Source organism: Pseudorasbora parva, chromosome 4, assembly GCF_024679245.1.
Source record: "Pseudorasbora parva isolate DD20220531a chromosome 4, ASM2467924v1, whole genome shotgun sequence".
In the NCBI taxonomy this organism is placed as follows: Eukaryota; Metazoa; Chordata; class Actinopteri; order Cypriniformes; family Gobionidae; genus Pseudorasbora; species Pseudorasbora parva.
In genome coordinates this window covers 54668200-54690023 of record NC_090175.1, presented here as the reverse complement: position 1 = coordinate 54690023, position 21824 = coordinate 54668200, and the positions used below count along the sequence as shown (strand labels likewise).

General features: G+C 41.4%; 1 protein-coding gene across 2 annotated transcripts in view; it reads left to right on the top strand.

Annotated features, from left to right (window-relative positions):
* The window catches only part of gpc6a (glypican 6a), a 248045-nt gene that overhangs the window by 48358 nt on the left and 177863 nt on the right, over window positions 1-21824 (top strand). For both annotated transcript variants that reach the window (XM_067442225.1, XM_067442226.1), the window contains exon 2: window positions 16899-17057. In XM_067442225.1, coding sequence (XP_067298326.1) covers window positions 16899-17057 — 159 coding nt within the window. The remainder of the gene's footprint in view (window positions 1-16898; window positions 17058-21824) is intronic.

Sequence of the window (21824 nt, the reverse complement as noted above, 5' to 3'; positions counted from 1 at the left end):
GACCACAGGAGGCGTAATCAACGGGCAACGACCCATCACTTCTCTATCCGTCATCGTGTTAAACTCGCCAATAGCGCGTCAGGTGGATAAACCAGTCTGTGATTGGTTCCCCCAAAAGTGTAACAGAAGCAGAAGAAACGAATGTACGGGTTTCCAGACTGAGTAGTTTTTTGGTCTTTTGTTGTTTGATTAACATTAAAACGCAGACAGCAGCGCAGCAGGAATGCTACATTATAATCTTGGATATTTGATAATCATTATAATCATGTATTTGTTTGATTTCTATGCTGTTTTTTGCAAAGTAATTTTACAGTGATTACCATGATATCGGTGTATCAGAGTGAATATCAAGTAGCCTTGTCTGATTTTTGAAAGCTCTGTCCGCAATTTTGGATTGTTGTTGCTTTTCTTCTCTATTTGCTAGTTTAAGACGGGACTCTGTGAACAGAAAAGCAGAAAAACAGAAAAGTAAAACTCAGACAAAAAACAGTAATATGTTATGAAAATCAATAATCTACATAAAACTCTGTCTATGAAGCCTGTTTTGCCTTCAGTTGTCTAGCATTGTAGTGCAGTGCAAGTGTTGTTGTTTTCTTTACTGTGGTCATAATGTAATGAAACATGAAAATGCTGTCCGCTCAGATAAACTTCCCAGACAGAGAAATGCAATTCAAAAGCCACACATGAGTAGAAAACATCAGGTTCAAGCCGTTCCCTCAGAAACACACCGGCTCTCTTTGGATCCACAGGGAGGTCTGGAAGATGGAGAGCTACAAGGGTTTGTCTTCTGTTTAACAGTATAATCCCACCATCAATTACTTCAATTTACTCACTTTTAAGGGAAGCTAATTTGTCTTACACTACAATCAAACACTCATTATGTGAAATGTAATTACTGCCAGCTTGAGTTAAGATTCAGTTGTAATGATAGCACTACAGATGCTTCCTTCTCCTTCAATCCTTCCCAAAGCAAACAATAGGCACTTTTCAGTTCCTGCGACGTTTTTATGTTCGGCTCTGTTTTCACAGAGTTTATTTAACTTTGCACCCCATCATTGTACTTTCAAAGTGATGTCCGTATCTCTAATTTGATTTGCTGGGTCCACTTGAAGGCCTCTCCGTTGATGAATTGCGTGGCTTATGGAATTAGGCAGTGTGAGGGGAAACTAGTTGCATGCATGTTAAAGTGAAGCAAGAAGCTGACATCCAATGGACGACAGGCGTGACCGAAGGACACGGATGAACGCATAGCTAGAGTCTTCATATATGCATTATAAGCATTGCACAACATCCTGATACACTTTATCAGCATTTGTAACTTGATTGTCACAGAAAAGCATTTCATATCATCCCTCAGTAAAAAATAAATGAAAATAATAAGATTGTAATTGGTAAAAACCTTCCAGATTAACACTTTTTTTGCTGGTTTAAAAAAAAAGAAGAAAAAGTAGGGGGAAATACAAAATTAGCCTTATGGTGTTTATAAAGGTAATAACTGAACTCAAAGCATTAACTTTAAAGTTTAAAAGTAATTTGAGACATGAAGTGATGTGATGTGATGTGATGTGATGTGGCATGACGATTGATATATGATATGACATGATGGCATGACATTACATGACTATACATTACAAAGACGATATGACATGACGATATGACATTACATGACAATATATGACATGACGATTTTACATTACATGGCGTAATATGACATGGCGATATGACTTTAGATGACAATATGATGACTTTATGATTTTATATGATTTTAGATGACTTCGATGATATCGCTATATGACCACATGGCGACATATGACATTACATGACAATACACACACATGCAATGTATAATATAGTGTAATATACTATAATATACTGTATATATGACATTTATATATATATATATATATATATAATATTTTATAATAATGTACAATATTTTTCGTATTAAATTTTATTAGCATTTTATGTGTTTTTTTCCCCCGTGCTATATTGTTCATTGTTCTTTTTGATGCAGATTGACAGTAAAACTAGGCTAAAATTATGGAACGAACGTCTCGGTTACGTATGTAACCCTAGTTCCCTGAGGGAACGAGACGCTGCGTCGAAACGCTGTGAGAACGCCTCTGTTTAAATGCGTCGTGAAGCGCCTGTAGAACCATTCCATCGGAAAAAAGATCGATCGTCGGCGTGATGACGTCATCGACCGGAAGCTATAAAACGTCCGTGAAAACAAACAGGAACTAACTTCTGATAAAGCCTGAAGTAAGTGATCACGGACACGCCGGGAGTATGGCAAAGCGACGCAGCGTCTCGTTCCCTCAGGGAACTAGGGTTACATACGTAACCGAGACGTTCCCTTTCGGGGAACTCGAGCTGCGTCGAAACGCTGTGAGAACGCTTATACCCACATCGCCATAGGACCAAGTGTCTCGTATGTGTGAAGCCGAAGCGCACACGGTTACGAGAGTACCTGTGCCCCTACAGTAGATGCCAGGTCTAGTTCGTAGAACCTGACGAAAGTAGAAGGAGACGACCAACCGGCCGCGTTACAGATATCATGGAGGGAAGCCCCCGACAAAAGTGCTTTAGAAGCAGCCATACCCCTGGTTGAGTGCGCCCGGACAGCCAGTGGAGACGGCTGCCCGGTAGCTTCATAAGCAAGTGAAATGGCCTCGACCACCCACTTGCTCATCCTCTGCTTGGATACTGGGGCCCCCTTCTTAGGGGGTCCAAAGCAAACAAACAATTGTTCAGATTTTCTCCACAGGGCAGCTCTGTGGACATAGGTATCCAGTGCCCTCACAGGACACAGCAGATTTAATCTTTCCTGGTCTGACGTCATAAATGGAGGAGGACAGAAGGCTTGCAGAGTGATGGGGCCCCGTGGGCTCGTAGGAACCTTGGGGACATAACCCGGCCTGGGATGCAGAAATGCTTTCACCATCCCTGGCGCAAACTCTAGACATGAGGGCTCTACCGACAGAGACTGAATATCTCCTATCCTTTTAAGAGATGATATGGCCAAAAGGAAGATGGTTTTTAAGGTGAGGAACTTATCCGAAACCTCCTCCAGAGGTTCGAACGGAGGTCCGGACAAGCCCCTCAGAACAATGGCCAAGTCCCATGCCGGGACCCTCGAGTGCATAACTGGCCTCAACCTTAATGTGCCACGAAGGAAGCGTGTAATTAGAGGGTGTCTTCCCAAAGACACTCCACTGCAAGGGACGTGGACAGCACCCAAGGCCGCCACGTACACCTTAAGTGTGGAGGGGGTCAACCCTGCAGAGAACCTCTCCTGCAGGAACTCCAGCACTGTACCAACCGGGCAGCTAACTGGATCCCACTGGCGTTCTCTGCACCATGCTGAGAAAAGTCTCCATTTCAAAGCGTACAGCTTCCTTGTGGACGGAGCTCTGGAGTGTAGGATGGTCTCTACGACCTCGGCCGAGAGACCCTCCTCTATGAGCCTAGCCCCCTCAGAGGCCAGGCCCACAGTTTCCACATCTCTGGGCGTGGGTGCAGGAATCTCCCGCCCGCCTGAGAGAGTAGATCCCTCCTGGTCGGAATCTCCATCGGAGAGCCTTCCAGGAGAGATATCAGGTCCGCAAACCACACTCGGGTCGGCCAGTTCGGAGCCACTAGAAGTACCTGGGCCCCGTCCCGGCGTACCCTCTCCAGAACTCCTGGAAGCAGGACAATCGGGGGGAAGGCGTACAGAGGCAGCCTCGGCCACTCCTGTACCATGGCATCCAGCCCCAGCGGGGCCGGATGGGTCAGAGAAAACCACTGCGGGCAGTGAGAATTCTCCGCCGAAGCGAACAGGTCTATCTCTGCCTTCCCATAAACCTTCCAGAGGAGCTCCACCACCTCTGGATGGAGTCTCCATTCCCCGGGCCTCGGCCCCTGTCTCGACAGGCTGTCTGCTTCCTGATTCAGGGCCCCCGGGATATATACTGCCCTGACTGACAGCAATTTCCCTTGGGCCCACAGGAGGATCCGATGTGCCAGTTTGTCCAACGGACGAGACTTCAGACCCCCCTGGTGGTTTATGTAGGCCACCACGGACGTGTTGTCTGTTCTGACTAGTACATGGTGGCCCCTGAGGTCGGGCAGGAACTGTTTCAATGCAAGAAACACTGCGAGCATCTCTAGCCGATTTATGTGCCAGTGCCGCTGATGCTCCTGCCATAGACCCTGGGACGAGCGACCACTCATGGTCGCCCCCCAGCCCGTGAGAGAGGCGTCTGTCGTTAGCGTTACGCGACGAACAAGAGCCCCCAACACGGGACCCTGAGATAAAAACCCCGGGTTTTTCCACATGACCAGAGCACGTAGGCATCGCCGCGTGACTTTGATCGTGCGGAGCGGATTTCCCCTCGGGGAGAACCCTTTTGTCTTGAGCCACCACTGCAGTGGCCTCATGTACAGTAGGCCAAAAGGTATCACGTTGGACGCTGCTGCCATGAGACCTAACAGTTTCTGAAACTGTTTCACAGTGACGGCTTGGCCTAGCTTCTGTTCTTTGGCGGCTGCCAGGATCGATGCTATGCGTGTTGGCGATAATTGCGCCCGCATAATTACCGAGTCCCAGTTCACACCCAGAAAAGTGGTTCTCTGAGCCGGAGAAAGTACACTCTTCTTGGCGTTCAGCCTCAACCCCAGCTTCGACATATGGGCGAGAACAGCATCTCGATGCTGAACCGCCATCTGCTCTGTATTCGCTAGAATCAGCCAGTCGTCGATATAGTTCAATATGCGGATGCCCTGTAGACGCAGCGGCGCCAGAGCTGCATCCACACACTTGGTGAACGTGCGGGGTGACAGTGCTAGACCGAAGGGAAGTACACGATATTGGTATGCCTCTCCCCCGAAGGCAAACCTCAGGAACTTCCTGTGATGTGGAAAGATGGAGACATGAAAATACGCATCTTTGAGGTCTATGGTGACAAACCAATCCTCCGATTTGACCTGCGCTACAATCTGTCTGAGTGTAAGCATCTTGAATTTGAGCTTGGCCACCGAGCGATTCAATAGCCGCAGATCTAATATCGGGCGTAAGCCCCCATCCTTCTTCGGCACGATGAAGTAACGGCTGTAAAAGCCAGACTCCCTGCTGGGAGGGGGAACCCTCTCTATAGCCCCTTTTTGCAGGAGTGTCTCTACTTCCTGTGCCATTACCAGAGCCTGCTCCGGGCCCACCTCTGTAGGCAGGACACCGGAGAAAGGAGGTGGCCGACTTCCGAATTGAATGGCGTACCCCCTTTCTATTATCTGCAGGACCCAACGAGATATATTTGGTAGACGTTTCCACTCGTCTAGAAAATCTACTAAGGGAACCAGCCTCTCGAGGCTGGCCTCTGGTGTATTTTGAGCAACAAGCACAGTGCCCTGAAGCGGCGGACCGGCAGGGAACAACTGACTTGACTGCTCGGGGACCCCCCGAAGGGGGTGCGGACCACCCTCGGGTGGCCCGCGGAGACCGACTGCGCCCCGGCATTGCGGCAGGGTTGGCAGCGCGGCCCCCCGAGGGTGCCGTAGGGAAACGGGTACCGTAGGCAGGGGTAAGCACCGTTTCCCTACGGGGGGAACCACCCTCAGCGTCCTGACGCTTCTGGCGTCAGGAACGCTTCGACGAGGCCTTCTTGGCGATCAGGACTGTCCGCAGATCAGCCCTGCCCCTCGAAGGCCTCGTCTGAGAGCGCCGCCCCTCGTCCCCACGCTGAGGGGGAGCTCGGGCAGCGACGCTCTGCTTCTGCTGAGCCCTGTAGGAGGAGCTCGTACTCGGCTTGGGCTGCTTGGTGGTATCAGCAGCAGCCCCAGGGACCTGGACCCGGAGAGGGAGGAACTGCTTGAGCGCCGCAGCTTGCTTTTTCGACTCCTGGAACCTCTCGGTGACAGTGTGAACTGCGTCACCGAAGAGGCCTCCAGGAGAAAGCGGCGCATCAAGCAGAAAGGCTTTCTCCCTCTCCTTGATGTCTGTGGGGTTTAGCCATAGATGCCTCTCCGTAGCCACCAATGCTGCCATGGAGCGGCCAACACATCTGGCCGTCTCCTTGGTGGCCCGGAGAGCTAGATCGGCTGACGATCTTAATTCAGCGATAATATCACCCCCCACAGCATCACTACCGTCCAAATCCCTCAGCAGGTCAGCCTGGTATGCCTGCACGATAGCCATCGTGTGCAGGCATGCAGCCGCTTGACCCGCCGCCGAGTACGCTTTACCCACCATCGCCGACGTTGTTTTTAGAGGTCTGGTGGGTAAAGTCGGGGCCTTCAGGGACGATGCCGAGGAAGACGAGAGATGGCTCGCAAGCGTCTCTTCAACCTTTGGCATCGCCCCATAACCATACTGTCTCAGCCCGCAAATGTTGCTGTAGACCGAAGTCTGCGGGCTGAAGACACGATATGAAGCCGGTCTCTTCCACGATCTTGCCACCTCGGTGTGCAAATCGTGGAAGAACGGCAGGCCCCGTCGCTGAGGTTCTGATGCGCGAGACGGCAGGAAGCGTTCGTCTAGCTTACTATGACGTTTTCTTCCTGCCTCAGATCTTTCAGTGGGCCAGTCGATGTTTAACCTGGCCACTGCTCGCGTCAAAACCTCAACTAGCTCCTCACTAGCAGGGGACTGAAGTGGCGAATCTTCAGTATCGATACTTTCAACGTCCACCTCCTCAGAGCTGGACAGATGAAGTACCGGCGGCTCTCTCGGGGGGGAAGAAACCGCCATGCGTGCTTCCATGCCCCGAGAAGAACCGCTGGATGGAGCAGGTGAGGGCAGAGATAAGGCAGCGCCCGTCTCTAACCCCTCTGCAACATCCAATTGTGATCCCCACGACTGCAGCCTCCGCTCCGCCTCGGCGGCAGCGGGACCAGAGCCGCGGGGAACACGAGCCGAGGCACCCTCCTCGAAGAGTGCCCGGCGGGAGCGCAGCGTTCTCAGTGGCATACGCTCACAGTGCTCGCAAGCAGCCCCCTCGAGGGCTGCCTGGGCATGCTGCGCTCCCAAGCATGCAACACAGAGAAGATGTGTATCCCCGCCCGTGATGTAGCGTGGGCAGGGAGGAACACACTTTCTGAAATTGCTGCTTTCACTCGCCATTCTATCTATCTTATTTTCTCTTTTTTCTGTTAATATATTGAATATTTAACAAAAAGGGTGGAAAATCTCTGCTTTCTAGTATAATAGACAGACAAAAACACCAAATAGACAGACAGGTTCACACAGATCGCTTGCTGAAGGCTCAGAAGCTAGTTCCTGTTTGTTTTCACGGACGTTTTATAGCTTCCGGTCGATGACGTCATCACGCCGACGATCGATCTTTTTTCCGATGGAATGGTTCTACAGGCGCTTCACGACGCATTTAAACAGAGGCGTTCTCACAGCGTTTCGACGCAGCTCGAGTTCCCCGAAAGGGAAAGATAATTATTATTTGATACAAAGAAAAATAATAATTTGATATAAACACACTTTTTGCACACCTCCTCAGGATGATCTATTATGTGTTTATAATGCATTATTAGATGTACAGCAGGTTTAGCTGAGCTCTGGAAGTTTAGCCAGAGCTGTTAAAATTACTTAAATTACTTAATGCAGAACTTTGAGCAAATAGTATAAAAGCTATAATTAAATAAATAATACAAAAAAAGAAAAGAAAAAAGATATTGTAGAAATTAGATTTTGAAATGGATAAAACCTTTTCCTTGTCTGAAAAATACTGAAAACTGGGAAGTATAGCAGTTTTAATTACTGCTCGTCTCAATTGCTATTTTTTTTTAAATAAATTTACTTTTATATAAAATGTTGTGTTTATTTTTTTACCAAAGTTTTACACTATCACTTCTGTAAATGAAAGTCGATGCTTTTATAAAGAAGAACTCAAACTTTCAGTATTTACCTCCAGCATGGTTGGTCCAGGGAGATATTGGCCCATCAAAGAGATGCAAATTCACAACGATGCCCCATGGATGAAGAAACTTGGAATCGTTTTATGAAGCAAGCGGTGCTGTTGAAATGTCTATTAACTCTATCATTTCTATAATGATGCAATAGAGAGTAAGCATCAAAACAGTCGACTCCTGAGGAATAGAAAATAATGAGAAAACAAATAAGGAGGCTGTTTGAATATGATCATGTCTTTGTTTTTTTGTTTTTTAAGCTATCCTCGGGGTGTGAAGAGTTTCTTTTAATATGAGTTTTGGTTTTGGATTATTGATCACCTTTCAAAAATGTAATTAGTAAAACAAAGTAGTACAAATGGATTTTGTGCTTGCAAATCTCAGGCTCATTGCTACTTTAGCATGTTGTGGGTGGTTAAAAAGTTCGAAGTAAAAAATGCTCTGTGTTCTGGACTCAAATGACTCGTTCACTCCTTCCAGGGCCGATAAAAATAGTGTACGCTTTTATTTACAGATTTAAGCATGTATCACTAGAACACTATTGTAAATGTTAAAATTTCCAAGGATTGGCATTCTCATATAAAAGTGACCGGTCAGACCAAACCGTTTGAAGTGTAGACTTAAAACTTTGAGTGATGCTTGTACTCAGAGGTGGGTAGTAACGAATTACATTTACTTCGTTACATTTACTCCAGTACATTTTTTTGGGTAACTTGTACTTTTAGAGTATATTTAAAAATGAGTACTTTTACTTTTACTCAAGTACATTTCTTGTGAAAAAACTGTACTTTTACTTTGTTACAAAGTGGCGTTCCTCCGCTACTGTCAATGGTAATTAATTTTATATTTTAAAACAAGTTAATATGTTCGCAAGTCTCGCGATACGTTGGAGAGGCTGCTTCGCGAGAGGTGTACGCATCACCCGCATATAATTAGTGCGCGTTTAGTCAGATGATGGCCAAAGCAGAGGAAGATCGGAAAAAAAAGCTTTTAGCGCCACCCAGTGGACATTTCACTTTGAAACTGTCGCGATATGTACGTATTGGTACATATTTTGTGGTTTGCAAAACCGTTGCCACAGCTACGTTTTTCCTGTGAGACCAGGCTAAAAACAAAACAAATAGATAGCCTAATTCGATGTCTTGCATTTATACACAAATCCAGACAGACAACAGTCTGAAGTGTATACATACAAATAAAAATGGGATTGTATTTTATTCCTACCTAAAGAATGCATATACTTATAAAAACATAAGAACAAAGTATGTTTTAAAAAGAGCTCTGGTTAGCCAAGCACACCATTAATTTACACTGTTTAACCATTAAACACACACACACACACACACACACACACACACACACACACACACACACACACACACACACACATATATATATAGTCTGAAATTCAAGGTTTTCGCTTCTTATCAATCAGATCGAAAGTAACTAGTAACTAAGTACTTGAGTAGTTTTTCATCGAATACTTTTTTACTCTTACTCAAGTAACTATTACGATTTTTTCTTTTACTTGAGTAAATATTTCTGTAAGTACTTTTACTTTTACTTGAGTACAGATTTTGGCTACTCTACCCACCTCTGGTTGTACTCACACCAGCTACAATTTCACCAATTCTTGCCACAAAGTTGGTGGCGCTACAATGATTAAAAGTGTGTAATGGATCATAAACCATTTGTCACCGACTCAATTGTCTTATATTGTTGGAATCAATCATCACCCTGATGAAATTTTCTGGTATTTTGGATATTTCGAAAAATATATTTCACATATATTTTTGCGAACTAGTCCTAGGCCCTAGTCCTGTTTTATACGTCAAACTTTAAAGAGGCCATATTATGCCCTTTTACAAAGTATTAATTTTGTGTTGAGTGTCCCAATCACTCTGAATCCACCCTACTGCATGGTCTACATGTTGCTGCTGATTGGGCTGATTGACATTTTTGACACACCCACCAAACAAGAGAAAAATCTCAAACCCTGTTGCACACCAACATGTCGATCAACCCGGAAACCTTAGCAAAACATTCCACACCGTTTTGAAACACTCAGTTTCAACACACTACCAACTAACTCAAAAGGATCTGCCCCTTTATTAAGCATATTAATTATTTAAATGAGGAATACTGTGGCATGTTGGTTCCCGGAAGAAAACTCAAGACTACAGTGGAGGCGTTTCAGGGAGTTCAGAAATACTGACACTCAACTCCCGCTGGAGAGACACATATAGGCAATAATAGCATAATCACGAATATACATTTGTGCATGTCCAAAGCAGCATGCATACATTTGTAACAGAGGTCGTCTCATATGTTTGTGTTCTAATATATAAAAGATTGAGTTCTGTGTAGACCCTGATATTTCAACCAGTATCTCAGGTTCCAGCCAATGTTTGTAGATGTGTTCAAACTCTTTTTAGCTTCCTAGTAGGTTAGTAAGCTACTTTGATTGAGCTTGAGGTGGGAAGGAGAAACATGCAGCAGATTCTCTTCATTAGCTAACATGACAGAACTTTACCGCAGCAGTTAACCTGTCAAACTCCTCGCCGGGCTGGATGTTGAATCTTTTGATGTTGAGAGCGTTCAGTGTCAGTGAGCATCATTTGCACTGTATATCCTGATGTTTTTTTTTTGCTTTCATTACTGAAGATTATTTCTAAATCTCCAGTCACTGAAGGCATTTTGTGTTTCAGTAAACCGTTTCATTCACTTCTTTTTTGGCAACATTTTGTTTATTTATTTTTTGTTGACAGCACAGATGGGGCTGTGTGTGCGTCAGCAAAAGCCTTATTTAATAAATGCATGTAATCCCTCTTGTATAATCACCATATTTTAAGTGCATATTTAATCAGATTGGTGTTACTTTGCTGTATATGTATTGCATTGCAGTCCAAATCTGATGATGATTAGCAGAAACCCAGAAAGTGTGATATGATCCTCGAGGCTTGACATGCCTTGGATTTGACTTTTACATTTTACATAAAATAAGATACAAAACTGCATTACATGTGAAGCTAAATGGTATGCATAAATAATATTTCATTAGTATTTTTTTTATTATATATATAGCAGTTTAAAAACGTTAATACTTGCATTTGCAGACCATTTTACTTCTTGAATGTAAAATATTTTATTATTATTTTTACCTTTGGATATGCATCTGGCAAATGCATAAATGTAAATATAAAATGCTCAAATAAAATACGATATCCAGTAAAGACTTGACTTTTTTCTCAAATAAATGCTGTTCTTTTGAACTTTCTATTCATCAAAAAATCCTGGAAAAAAATGCATCACGTTTTCCACAAAATATGAAGCGGCACAGCTGTTTCCAACATTAATCATAAACTTGCGAATGATTTCTGAGTGATTATGAACTGGCGTAATGATGCTGATAATTCAACATTGCATCACAGGAATAAGTTACATTTTAAAATATATTCAAAAAGAAAACTGTTCTTTTAAATTGTAACAATTTTTCACAATATTACTGTTTTTCAAATGTTTACCAAAGCCCTTGGTGAGCAGAAGAGTTTAAATTATTATTATTATTATTATTATTATTTTTTATTATTATTATTATTTTATTTTTTTCTTGCCGAACGGTAGTTAGCAACATTTATTTATTTTATTATTTTATATTGGCCAGTCAGTTTCTCACAGGTATATATGACTATTGTGTATGCACTTGTTTAAGCATATAATATGCTTGGTCATTCCTTTGCACAAATGATTGATATTTCTGGCTCAAGCGTAGTTTGTTAGACTTCACAGGCTGGAGTGGCAGGAGTGATCTTGTTTTGTGTCTGTGCAAATGGACTTTGTCTCGCTCTCATCTCTCACTGGCATTTGAACAGCAGCAGCACTCGCTCCAGCTTCTCATAGTCAGCATTTCCAGCTAATTACAATGCTGCGCTTCAATCACGCTGCGTGCTCGAGGTTTCAGAGATAACGATCCATAACGATCCGCCACATCTGTGCCGAGATAGACCAAAGGAAATGAGAGAAAATGAATAACTTAACGTCTTGGAACGATTTGTGAAAACCCCATGTTTATCCTGACCTCACCTCAGCGTGTTTAAAAACACTTTGGGTTGAAGCCAGTGTAACGTGTGCTGAGAGATGACAGGCTTTTCTCCAGTTATCTTGCCCTCATGAATTACTTCCATCTTTCTAAGATGAAATGTGGGGGCTGCGTCTGTCGTTATCTGTGACGGGCTCATCTGACACGAACCAGCTGTTGGCACGCGGTAAGGCGGGCGATCAACAGAATCCACAACATAGCGTCTCATGAGCTGAGAAATGTTTATCGTGCTTGAAAATTTTGCTGACCCGCAGGAATATTTCAGTTTTCAGATTTCATTTCTTCTTAGCTCAGGAGAAATAGGGTGGGTTGGTAACAGAGGGCAGCTATTAGTTGCTGTGCGAGTAAACCTCACTCCTCTGACCTCAAGAGACACACTAGCGACTGACGCTTGAGTTAGCAGCCTTTAGCCTCCTTGTTATATTATCCGACTCTCATGCCGGAGGACCCAATTTCGAGTCCCGCGTGGAGCGGGCGGTTATTTTTTTACCCTTTAAGGTTCTACGTATTGGGTCATTTTTTTTTTTTTTTTTTTTTCCACAATGTTGTGATAAGGCACCATTGAATACCATAGTAGGGGAAAAAAGGTTGCTCTCTCTGCTTTGTTACAAACATTCTTCATAATATCATATTTTATGTTCAGCAAAACAAAGAAACTCATACAGGTTTGGAACAACTTAAGGATAAGTAAATGATGACATAATTTTGATAAAGGGTGAACAAATAAAGGGTGAACTATCCCTTTAAGTTTCACTGGCAGAAATGATGCACCTCCTCACAAACCGCTTGACAGAAGGTGAGACTGTAATGTCCGACAGAGGAGACAGAAAGCATGTTTTTGTTTAGTTTTTTTTATTACTTAGCAAACACAATATATTGTCATCTGTTGATCCAGAACAGCCTTTTCATAATGCACTGATACCAGTTTTCTTCCCACAGATGCCTGCTGCTCCTGCCACTACCTAAATGTTTTATGTTGTTAAATTGACATTAACTTAACATTATGTTAAGTGGTCTTTTAATTTATTCCAGAGCTGTAACTGATATCTGATACAGGAAAGTTAATAATAACCGTTCCTGAGGTAAAATTAATCCACCTTTTAGTCAAAATGAGCTGACATTGGGTTAAATTGTGCAACCCAACCTGCTGCATGAGTTAGTTTAACCCAGGATGCATTCTGTCCAATATTTATCCAGCGCTGGGTTGCCATTTGAGGGTAGATGCAAACGTCAATAGTTGTCATAAGAGTACAGTTATTAAATTAATAATGAGCATTTTAATTAGTTGTACTATAATTTTTTTTATCAAACAAATGCAGCCTTGCTGAGCAGAAGCTCCCATGTAATGCTTTTTTATTGATTTTACTTTAAGTTTTAAGTAGCCTAATATTTTAAAATACCCTTAACCAGCCAATTATTAAAAGTGTGCTTAATGTTCGACGAAATTTAAATGTGATTGAACGTTAATGTGAAATAGTTACAACAAAGCATATTGAGGCTTATAATGTCTGTTTCCCATTATTCCCACTAAAGACGAGTTCAGATACAGCCCTGTTCATAAATTGCACAATTTCTCGCTCGTTACATTAAACCGAGGAGATGCACGCTAGACACAATCAGAAATTAAATTGCACACAGTCCTCAAAATATTCTCAGTGCTGAAGTCAATATACACTTGAAAATAAGCGTTAGTATCCGCCTTGCTTGGTATGCAATGGTCTAATATTAGTTTTCAAATCAGCTGGCTATTCTGTTATGAGAATGAGATTTTTTTCTTTCTCCCAGGATGGAGCCATGTCATTACCAACACACTCTTTTTTATCGCTTTTCCTCACTGCATGCAACTTATGATTCCCCGAAATTTGAATTGATTTTAAATGTATCATTAGCCCCTAGTTTGGCATTTCTTCCATACATCATATTGTCCCTGGATCCACACGTGCCAGACGTGCTTTGGCTTTGGCTTTGGCTTGGAGGCAATGCGGTGCTGGTCTGGCTGACTGCATGTTTATTCCAGCAGGTGTTGGGGAGATTTTTACTCATGAAGTTTAGATGGGCAAGGCAGTTGAATGCTGAGGTGGGCAGATGGTGCATGGACGGGTGCAAAATGCAAACTGACTGGAGGGATGCCATTTAAACTGTAAAAATGTAATTAGTTTGCAGTTGGGTTGTAGAAAAGAATTTGGTGATGTTGAGAACTCCGCTAGGAATACTGAGTAGACTAGAGCTGGAAGATTAATCTTTAAAATCGTCCTCTCGATTCAAAAGCCCACCGCATTTTAAATGACAAACGATTTGCCTGATTAGCACTGATTTATCTGATTTAATGAAACAAGTGAAGTCTTAAGTGAGTCATTGAATCATTCATTCAAGAGATTTGTCGAAAATGCTGATTCATCCAGAAATGAAACCTGTTTTTATCAGTGAATCATTCATTCAAGAGATTTGTTCAAAGACACTGATTCATACACAAATGAAACACGTCTTTATGAGTGAGTCACTGAATCATTCATTCAAGAGATTTATTGAAAAGCACTGATTCATCCAATAATGTAAAAAGTGAATTTTTTTTATGAGTGAATCAATGAATCATTCATTCAAGAGATTTGTCAAAAATGCTGATTCATCCAGAAATGAAACCTGTTTTATCAGTGAATCATTAATTCAAGATATTTGTTCAAAGACGCTGATTCATACACAAATGTAACAAGTCTTTAGGGTTGTTTGACTTGATACAGCGATGTGCAGACCGATTGTTGGCTGACTTGAAGCAGTGCATGCCGGTTAGAAATGTTATCTGACTTGAGGCAGCGCCGATGCCATATGACTGTGACGTATGTCAACAAAGTACTGTGAGAGCAATTCGAGAGTAGCCAGCTTGTGCAACTTCTCAAAAGCCGCTGCATGATGATGACAGCTGTTCCAGAATTTGCCGGATTCACCACATGATGGTGATCACGTGCATTTTGAGTTTATTCTAAAACCTTCTGTTCCACTAATGCTCACAAATCAGGTTTTTTTTTAAAGAGCTCGACCGATTCTTCGGTTGTGCCCAATTAATCAGCACCGATAGCTGATTGGTGGAACATTTGGTTATCTGTTTTCCAGTTTGCGTCCATTGCGGGAGTGGCTGAGAAGGATGCACTGTCATTTCAGAGTAGCCTACGACACCTCCGAGAAGGGTCTTCCTGGCATTATATAGCGCGAGAGCGGCTTCTAGAGGCCAAATAAAAAACTATCACTGACGTTGTTTACATCAGTGTTTCCCAACCTTTTTTCAGTCATGGCACCCTTCGAAAATGTTTAACATTTGGTGGCACCCCCTCGCATACATTACGCTAGGGGTGTAACGGTACAGATTGCTCACGGCTTGGTTTGTATAACGTTTTAGGTTCATGGTTTCAGTACGGTTTGGTATTTGCTATGCAGAGAATAGGACTAATACAAATATAGAAAATAAGAACACATAACTTAAATACAAGCAGCAGCACAAATAAATACTGATAAAATGAACAATGCTTTTCATGTTTTTCAGGTAGGTCACTCACGGGCAGATTAGATTTGCTGACGCTAGGGTGCGTCTAGATTATTAGGCTGGTCGCAATATTTTTGATGTTTATCAAAATAAAACTTCATTGATAGTGTGGGCTTTTATGTTGAACTATATCTTTTATACAAACAGACACTGTACTAAACAGTACATTACATATTGAATGAAAGTGTCTTTTGAAACATCTGTGTATTTGACAAATATTGCATTTCAGCTGTGATAAAGTATGCAAATATGTGAGTGTCACTATGAAAAGCAGAAAGTGTCCAACTTCACATCTCTGTTTGCAGCTCCTCCCCGCCTGTACATGGCTACTCTCGCCGATTGGTTACATCTGTCCGCAGTCTATGTCAAACACACCTTTATGAATGAGTAATTGAATCATTCATTCAAGAGATTTGTTGAAAAGCACCAATTCGTCCAGTAATGAAACAAGTGAAGTTTTTATGAGTGATTCATTGAATCATTCATTCAAGAGATTTGTTCAAAAGTACTGATTCATCCAGAAATGACACAAGTCTTTGAGTGAGTCACTGAATCATTAATTCAAGAGATGTGTGTAAAAAACGCTGAATCCTCCAGTAATGAAACGTGAAGTCTTTATGAGTGAGCCATTGAATCATTCATTCAAAAGATTCATTCAAAAACACTGATTCATCCAATAATTAATCAAGTAAAGTCTTGATGAGTGAGTCATTGAATCATTCATTTAAGAGATTTGTGTAAAAATGCTGATTCATCCAGTAATAAGAATCAAGTCTTTATGATTGAGTCTCTTCTATTTCTTTTAACTGAGGATGTTTGAACTTTTTTCTATTTTTAAGTTTTTTTTCAGGCTAGCTTTCATTTTATTTTAATTTTTATTGAAACAAAAAAAAAAGTTTCACTTTGATGCCTCACATTATGGAAATAAACTATTCTTCTTATGCTACTTAAACCTGGTTTAGACTCAGCAGGAAAGCTACGTATATCACATTGAACATATTGTAATGTAATGCAGCCTGTCAAGCATGACATTTCAAAAATAGATGGGAAATGCATTTTCACCCTGACACCCTGACAAGTTTCTACTTGTTCACAGTCATTAAAAAGCTCACCTGAGTAAAACACGTGCCTGGAGGAAGTTTGAGAACGGCTCTCAAACATCCATCTGCCGCTTTGACGTAATTAAAGATGTCACATCCAGAGGCGACATGCACCATTAATTTCAGTTGGTGCACCTTCACGTCTTCGGCGCGGTTTGGGAAATCACACATTGGAGCTCTGGCTTAATGAAGCGTGTTTGATTTGGTGTGATGAGCTCCGTGTCTCCCAGTGCGGCTGTGTGAAATATGTCCTTCTCCCGTCCCACAGGTGAACATCTGCGGGTTTGTTCCCAGGGCTACACCTGCTGCACTTCAGACATGGAGGACAGACTCGGCCAGCAGAGCAAACTGGATTTCGAGACATTAGTGGATGAGAGCAGTCGCACCATACGGACAGTATTTACATCCAGACATAAAAAGTTTGATGGTAAGTGTGGAACAATGTTTTTAGTTTGATTTGTATCCCAACATTATCGACCAAGCTTTTTAATTCAGTTACGGTCCTTAATAATGAGATGCAATGCAAACCAATTGTACTTTCAGTGTGCAAACATTGAGATTGATGTTTATTAACACTTTGTTTGCAAAAAAAGAGAATAAAGCAACACATCTTTGAAGTAAAAAAAAAAAAAAACTTTATTAATCTTATTGCAGTAAAGATTAAAAAGGTTTAGGGTTACTACTAATGAATTTGAAGTAGCAGCTTGTGAACAAATTCTGCTGAGTCAGATCTTTTGAATCAATTAGAAATTATTTGTTCACAATAGTTATTGTGTTAAGAGATTCACTAACATCAAATGTAAAAAAAAAAAAAAAACAGACAGATCTGCCCTAATAAGTCCTAATAAGTTGCTTTATTTTTTATTTTTTTGCCCATCGCTTGCTAATCTACTTTGTTACGCATCAATAACTCAAGTTTTTAACAGTCAAGGGAACCATGAAAATAAGTATAAAGTCTGAGTGATTGGAAGCTGCATATGAAGTTTTGAAGTTAAATAGTTTTTTTTTGTCAGAATCAGAAATATAGGAAATTGATTCAGGTCTTTTGAACCAGTTATGAACATCGGTTTAAATGATTTGTTCACAAAGTGGTTGCTGAAAAGAAGTAGATATAGCTATTTGAAGTCAAAAGTGTTGTAAAAGCTAAAGGTGTGGTTTTTTGCAGTGGCAGTCAACAGTCAAAATGATTTCTATAATCCTTTTAATTTGTTCCTTTGATCATTTGTTGTCAAAAGCTACCTGGTTATGCAACGGTTATTATTTGGGCGAACTTGACTTGTTTGTGGAAATATATGCTCTGACTAACTTGTAATCGACTTTTGCAATTACTGTAACCTAATGCAAATAACTATAATCTTTTGAATTAGGTCTGTTTAGCATTCAGTGGTGGCATTTCACAAAAAACCTAGGGCAAGCTTGAGTCCATTATATCTAAACAAAATGTGGACAAACATCCACAAAAAATAACTTAAAGGTCCCGTTCTTCGCATGTTTTTGAAGCTTTGATTATGTTTACAGTGTGCAATATAACATGAGTTCATGTTTCGTGTGTAAAAAAACACAGTATTTTTCACACAATTGACTTATCTGTACAGCACTGTTTTCTCTGTCCTAAAAACGGCCTGATGATTTCCTTGTTCTATGAAGTCCCTCCTTCAGAAACACGTAACGAGTTCTGATTGGGCCAGCGCTTCCCGTGTTGTGATTGGACAGCAGCTTAGCGCACTTTGCCCAGAAAGGTCCCGCCTCTTACCATAACGGGGAGATGCAAGCGCTGAATGCTCGCTCTTCTCCACGCAGGAGAGCAACAAGACCACGCCCCCTATTTTGCGAGTTCTTTTGGGCGAAGGGTTAGTCAACAAACGGTTCTAGTGACGTCATTACAGCAGGAAGTGCAGCGGTGTAGTCCAAACCGGCCGTTCGCTGTAGGCTTTGAAAGGGAACGTCTGTTAAATAAAATATCTCGCTTGGCATTGAACTTTGAGCTTTATAATTGTACAGGTATTATTTATGCTCTAACAGCAACATTTCAAACTAACTAAAGTTTGAAAGATGGAATCGCGAAGAACGGGACCTTTAACAATAATACAAAAAAAAAAATCTATGCAGATACTGAAACAGCCCTATAAGCCTTCACTGTGTCCTAACCGCAGTAGAAAAGTGGTCTAATGTCATGTTAATCAGAGGTTTTTTTGTACTAACCAGCCTTGCTGCGATTCACAATGATTCTATTTTTACAAACAGTTTTTATTTCTGTGCTGTTGTGAGTGGAATAACATAAAAAGTATGACAAGTGCAGATTATGTGCTTTATTTAATGTAATACATTTTTGTGACCTTTTACATTACCATACCAAAAGCAATAATGGATAGGCCTACTTCAATTAAACAAACTACTATGTTCAAACTTTAAACTCGAGGTGAGAAAACAAGTGTATTCTATGATTTTAAAAAAGTGTTTCAAGTGTATTTTCAATCATGCTAAAATGGAGTAAGATTTAGGAATTCGACCTTGTCACATGGTGCCTGGTTACCCACACAAGGCGTTAGGCTCAGGCTGTTTAAATGAGCATTTCAAAGCTGCAGAAGACCTAACGGTTGCTGTCATGAGCTGTTTTCCTCTGCTTGTCTGAATGCCAGGGTATGGCGACTGCCATATGTAAACGGCGCCCCTGGCCAGACCCCCTCCAAACGGCCACTATAATTCTCCTGGAAACCAGAAAGACCTGTTCATTATAACTCTGACTAATTATACAGTATTTGAAATGCCATAATGAAGGCGTACAGCGGAGAGTGGCACTACATATTCAGAGGTTATGTAAAAGTTAATGTAAGTGCTCTCGAAAAGTTGGTGATTTGCATGTAGTGCGAATGGAAATGACACTTTGCTATTGAGCGTATTGTGTGACGTAAATGAACCCTGCAGGTTTCTTAGAAGAAATATGGATTAGCATATGGATTAGATTTTTTATACTATACATGAACTTTGAGAAGGAGCTGTTGAAAAGCGTTCTCAGGTTCATAAATGAGACTTAATGGAGATCTTAATTGCTTCATTCAAGTGACTCAAATGTTTCCTTAAATTCCCTAGGAGAAATAAAAATGAACCTAAAATAGTCAATAACTGCCATACGTTACGAATTGCATATAAAATGTACACACATTTAGCTTACACAGTCATTCGCTGGAACGCCAGTCTCATGAACGCGCCACAGACAGTAGTTAAAAATGAAAGTGTGTAAAGTTTTAAACACACAAACACACCACTTCCCTTCAGAAGGCCTTTATTAACCCTCCAGAGGCGTGTGGAGCATTTTAATGATGGATATATGCACTTTTATTGACTTCAAAACAGAAACAGCCATTCACTGCCATTATAAAACTCGGAAGAGCCAGGATATTTTTAATATAACCAGTTGTATTCATCTGAAAGAAGAATGTCATAGACACCTAGGATGGCTTCAGAGTCTGTAAATACATTTTTTGGGGGTATTTACAGTTTGTTTCTAGCATGTTTAATGTTACGTTTGGGGCAGATTGGACATTCCATGCCTGAGTTACAGTAACTTCCTGTTTCATTGCATTAGTGGCATGTTAGAGAACTTAGCAAAGTGTTGCTAGCACATTTTAGCATGTTTCTAGCATGTTGCTTGCATAATAAAAAATGGCTAGCTTCCTGTTGCGTTTAGGGCTTTGCTCTAAGATACTTTTTTTTTGTAGGTATTGGGCCATTACATGTGTATGTACTGAATTTCATACACGTGCGTAAAACTTGGCAGGAGGGACGCTTCGTTGAATTATTATAGGTGGTGCTACAGACATTTTGCATCTAATTCTGAAACCCAAACCAGTTCTGACACATATTGAAAGTTACATGAGTTTTTGAGCATGTTTTGAGTCTTTGATTAAATTCTTATTCTTGAGAAGAAGAAATGATATGATATGTTAAAACTGTCTAATCCCAAAATGGATGGATGTTTCAAATACATATCCTAGAGAAGCCATGGAGCTATTAAAGAGATCCTTTCGCCCCTGTGAGTATCTCAGTGAATGACTGCGAGACAGATCACTCCGGCGGTTTGCATACTGATGTTCCTGAGAGACGGAGGCCGTGGTGCGACGTGTCATACGCTGGAAGTTTCTAGTGGCTTGACAGTACGCCAACCCGCATGCAAACCAACCCACAGTAATCCTGTGACATAACAAACCCTTCACATTCAATTACAGCCAGCTGATAACCTACATTATCTTCTCTGACGGCTCCAAGTCCACTCCAAATGTGTTCTTCTGCCTTAGGGTGCTTGTGTGGAATCAGTAAGCTTTGGCTAACAGCTAACTAACACTGAGACTTTGAGAAACATAGCTGGTCGGTCCCGCTGACAGTTTGTTAATTACGCTGGCGGGCTGCTGGGATCTGAGCATGGCGGTGATTAGATGCTGTTTTGGGCCAAAAGAAAGGGAGAATTTTCATTAATAGTGAACAGAACCATTAATACTTAAGCAATGCCATTAATAACATTAAATATACAAGCATTATGCTATATGGCTTTTTAGCCATTTATACGTGAAGTTTTGTGGACGAAATCAAACCCACTCATGGTCCCAATATTAATTATGTTCTCCTTTTAAATGTATCATTTGTTTACGCACACTTAATTGACTGCATTAGCATTAATTAGTAATTAGCATATCAGCATGTACTAATTTGAGTGATTAGGGGTCGTGTGACTTGATGGCAGTTTTATGGATATGAAGTTCTAGCCTCAAATGTGTTAAAAGTTATGTTTTGTACTCCATTTAGGACCATGAAAGGGGTCAGTTAATGAGCAATCACATTTTCCTTCATAAAAGAGGCTACAATGATGTAATGGAAAACAATAATTATTTATTATTTGAATTAGTATTTATTTCACTGACTTTATTCATATTAATTAGATCTTTGGGTTATTTGAGTGACAATTGTCATTATAGAATGCAACGAATATTTATCTTAAAGGGATAGTTTAGCCAAAATGTTAAACTAGCGCATGATTTACTCACCCCCATGTCATCCTAGGTGTACATCCATCCTTTATAAAGGTGCTCCACACGGCTCCTGTGGTCAATAAAGGCCTTCTGAAGTCAATCAATGTGTTTATGTAAGAAACATATCCATAAATTGTTATTTTAAAGATGACCGAATATAGTTGCGTGGG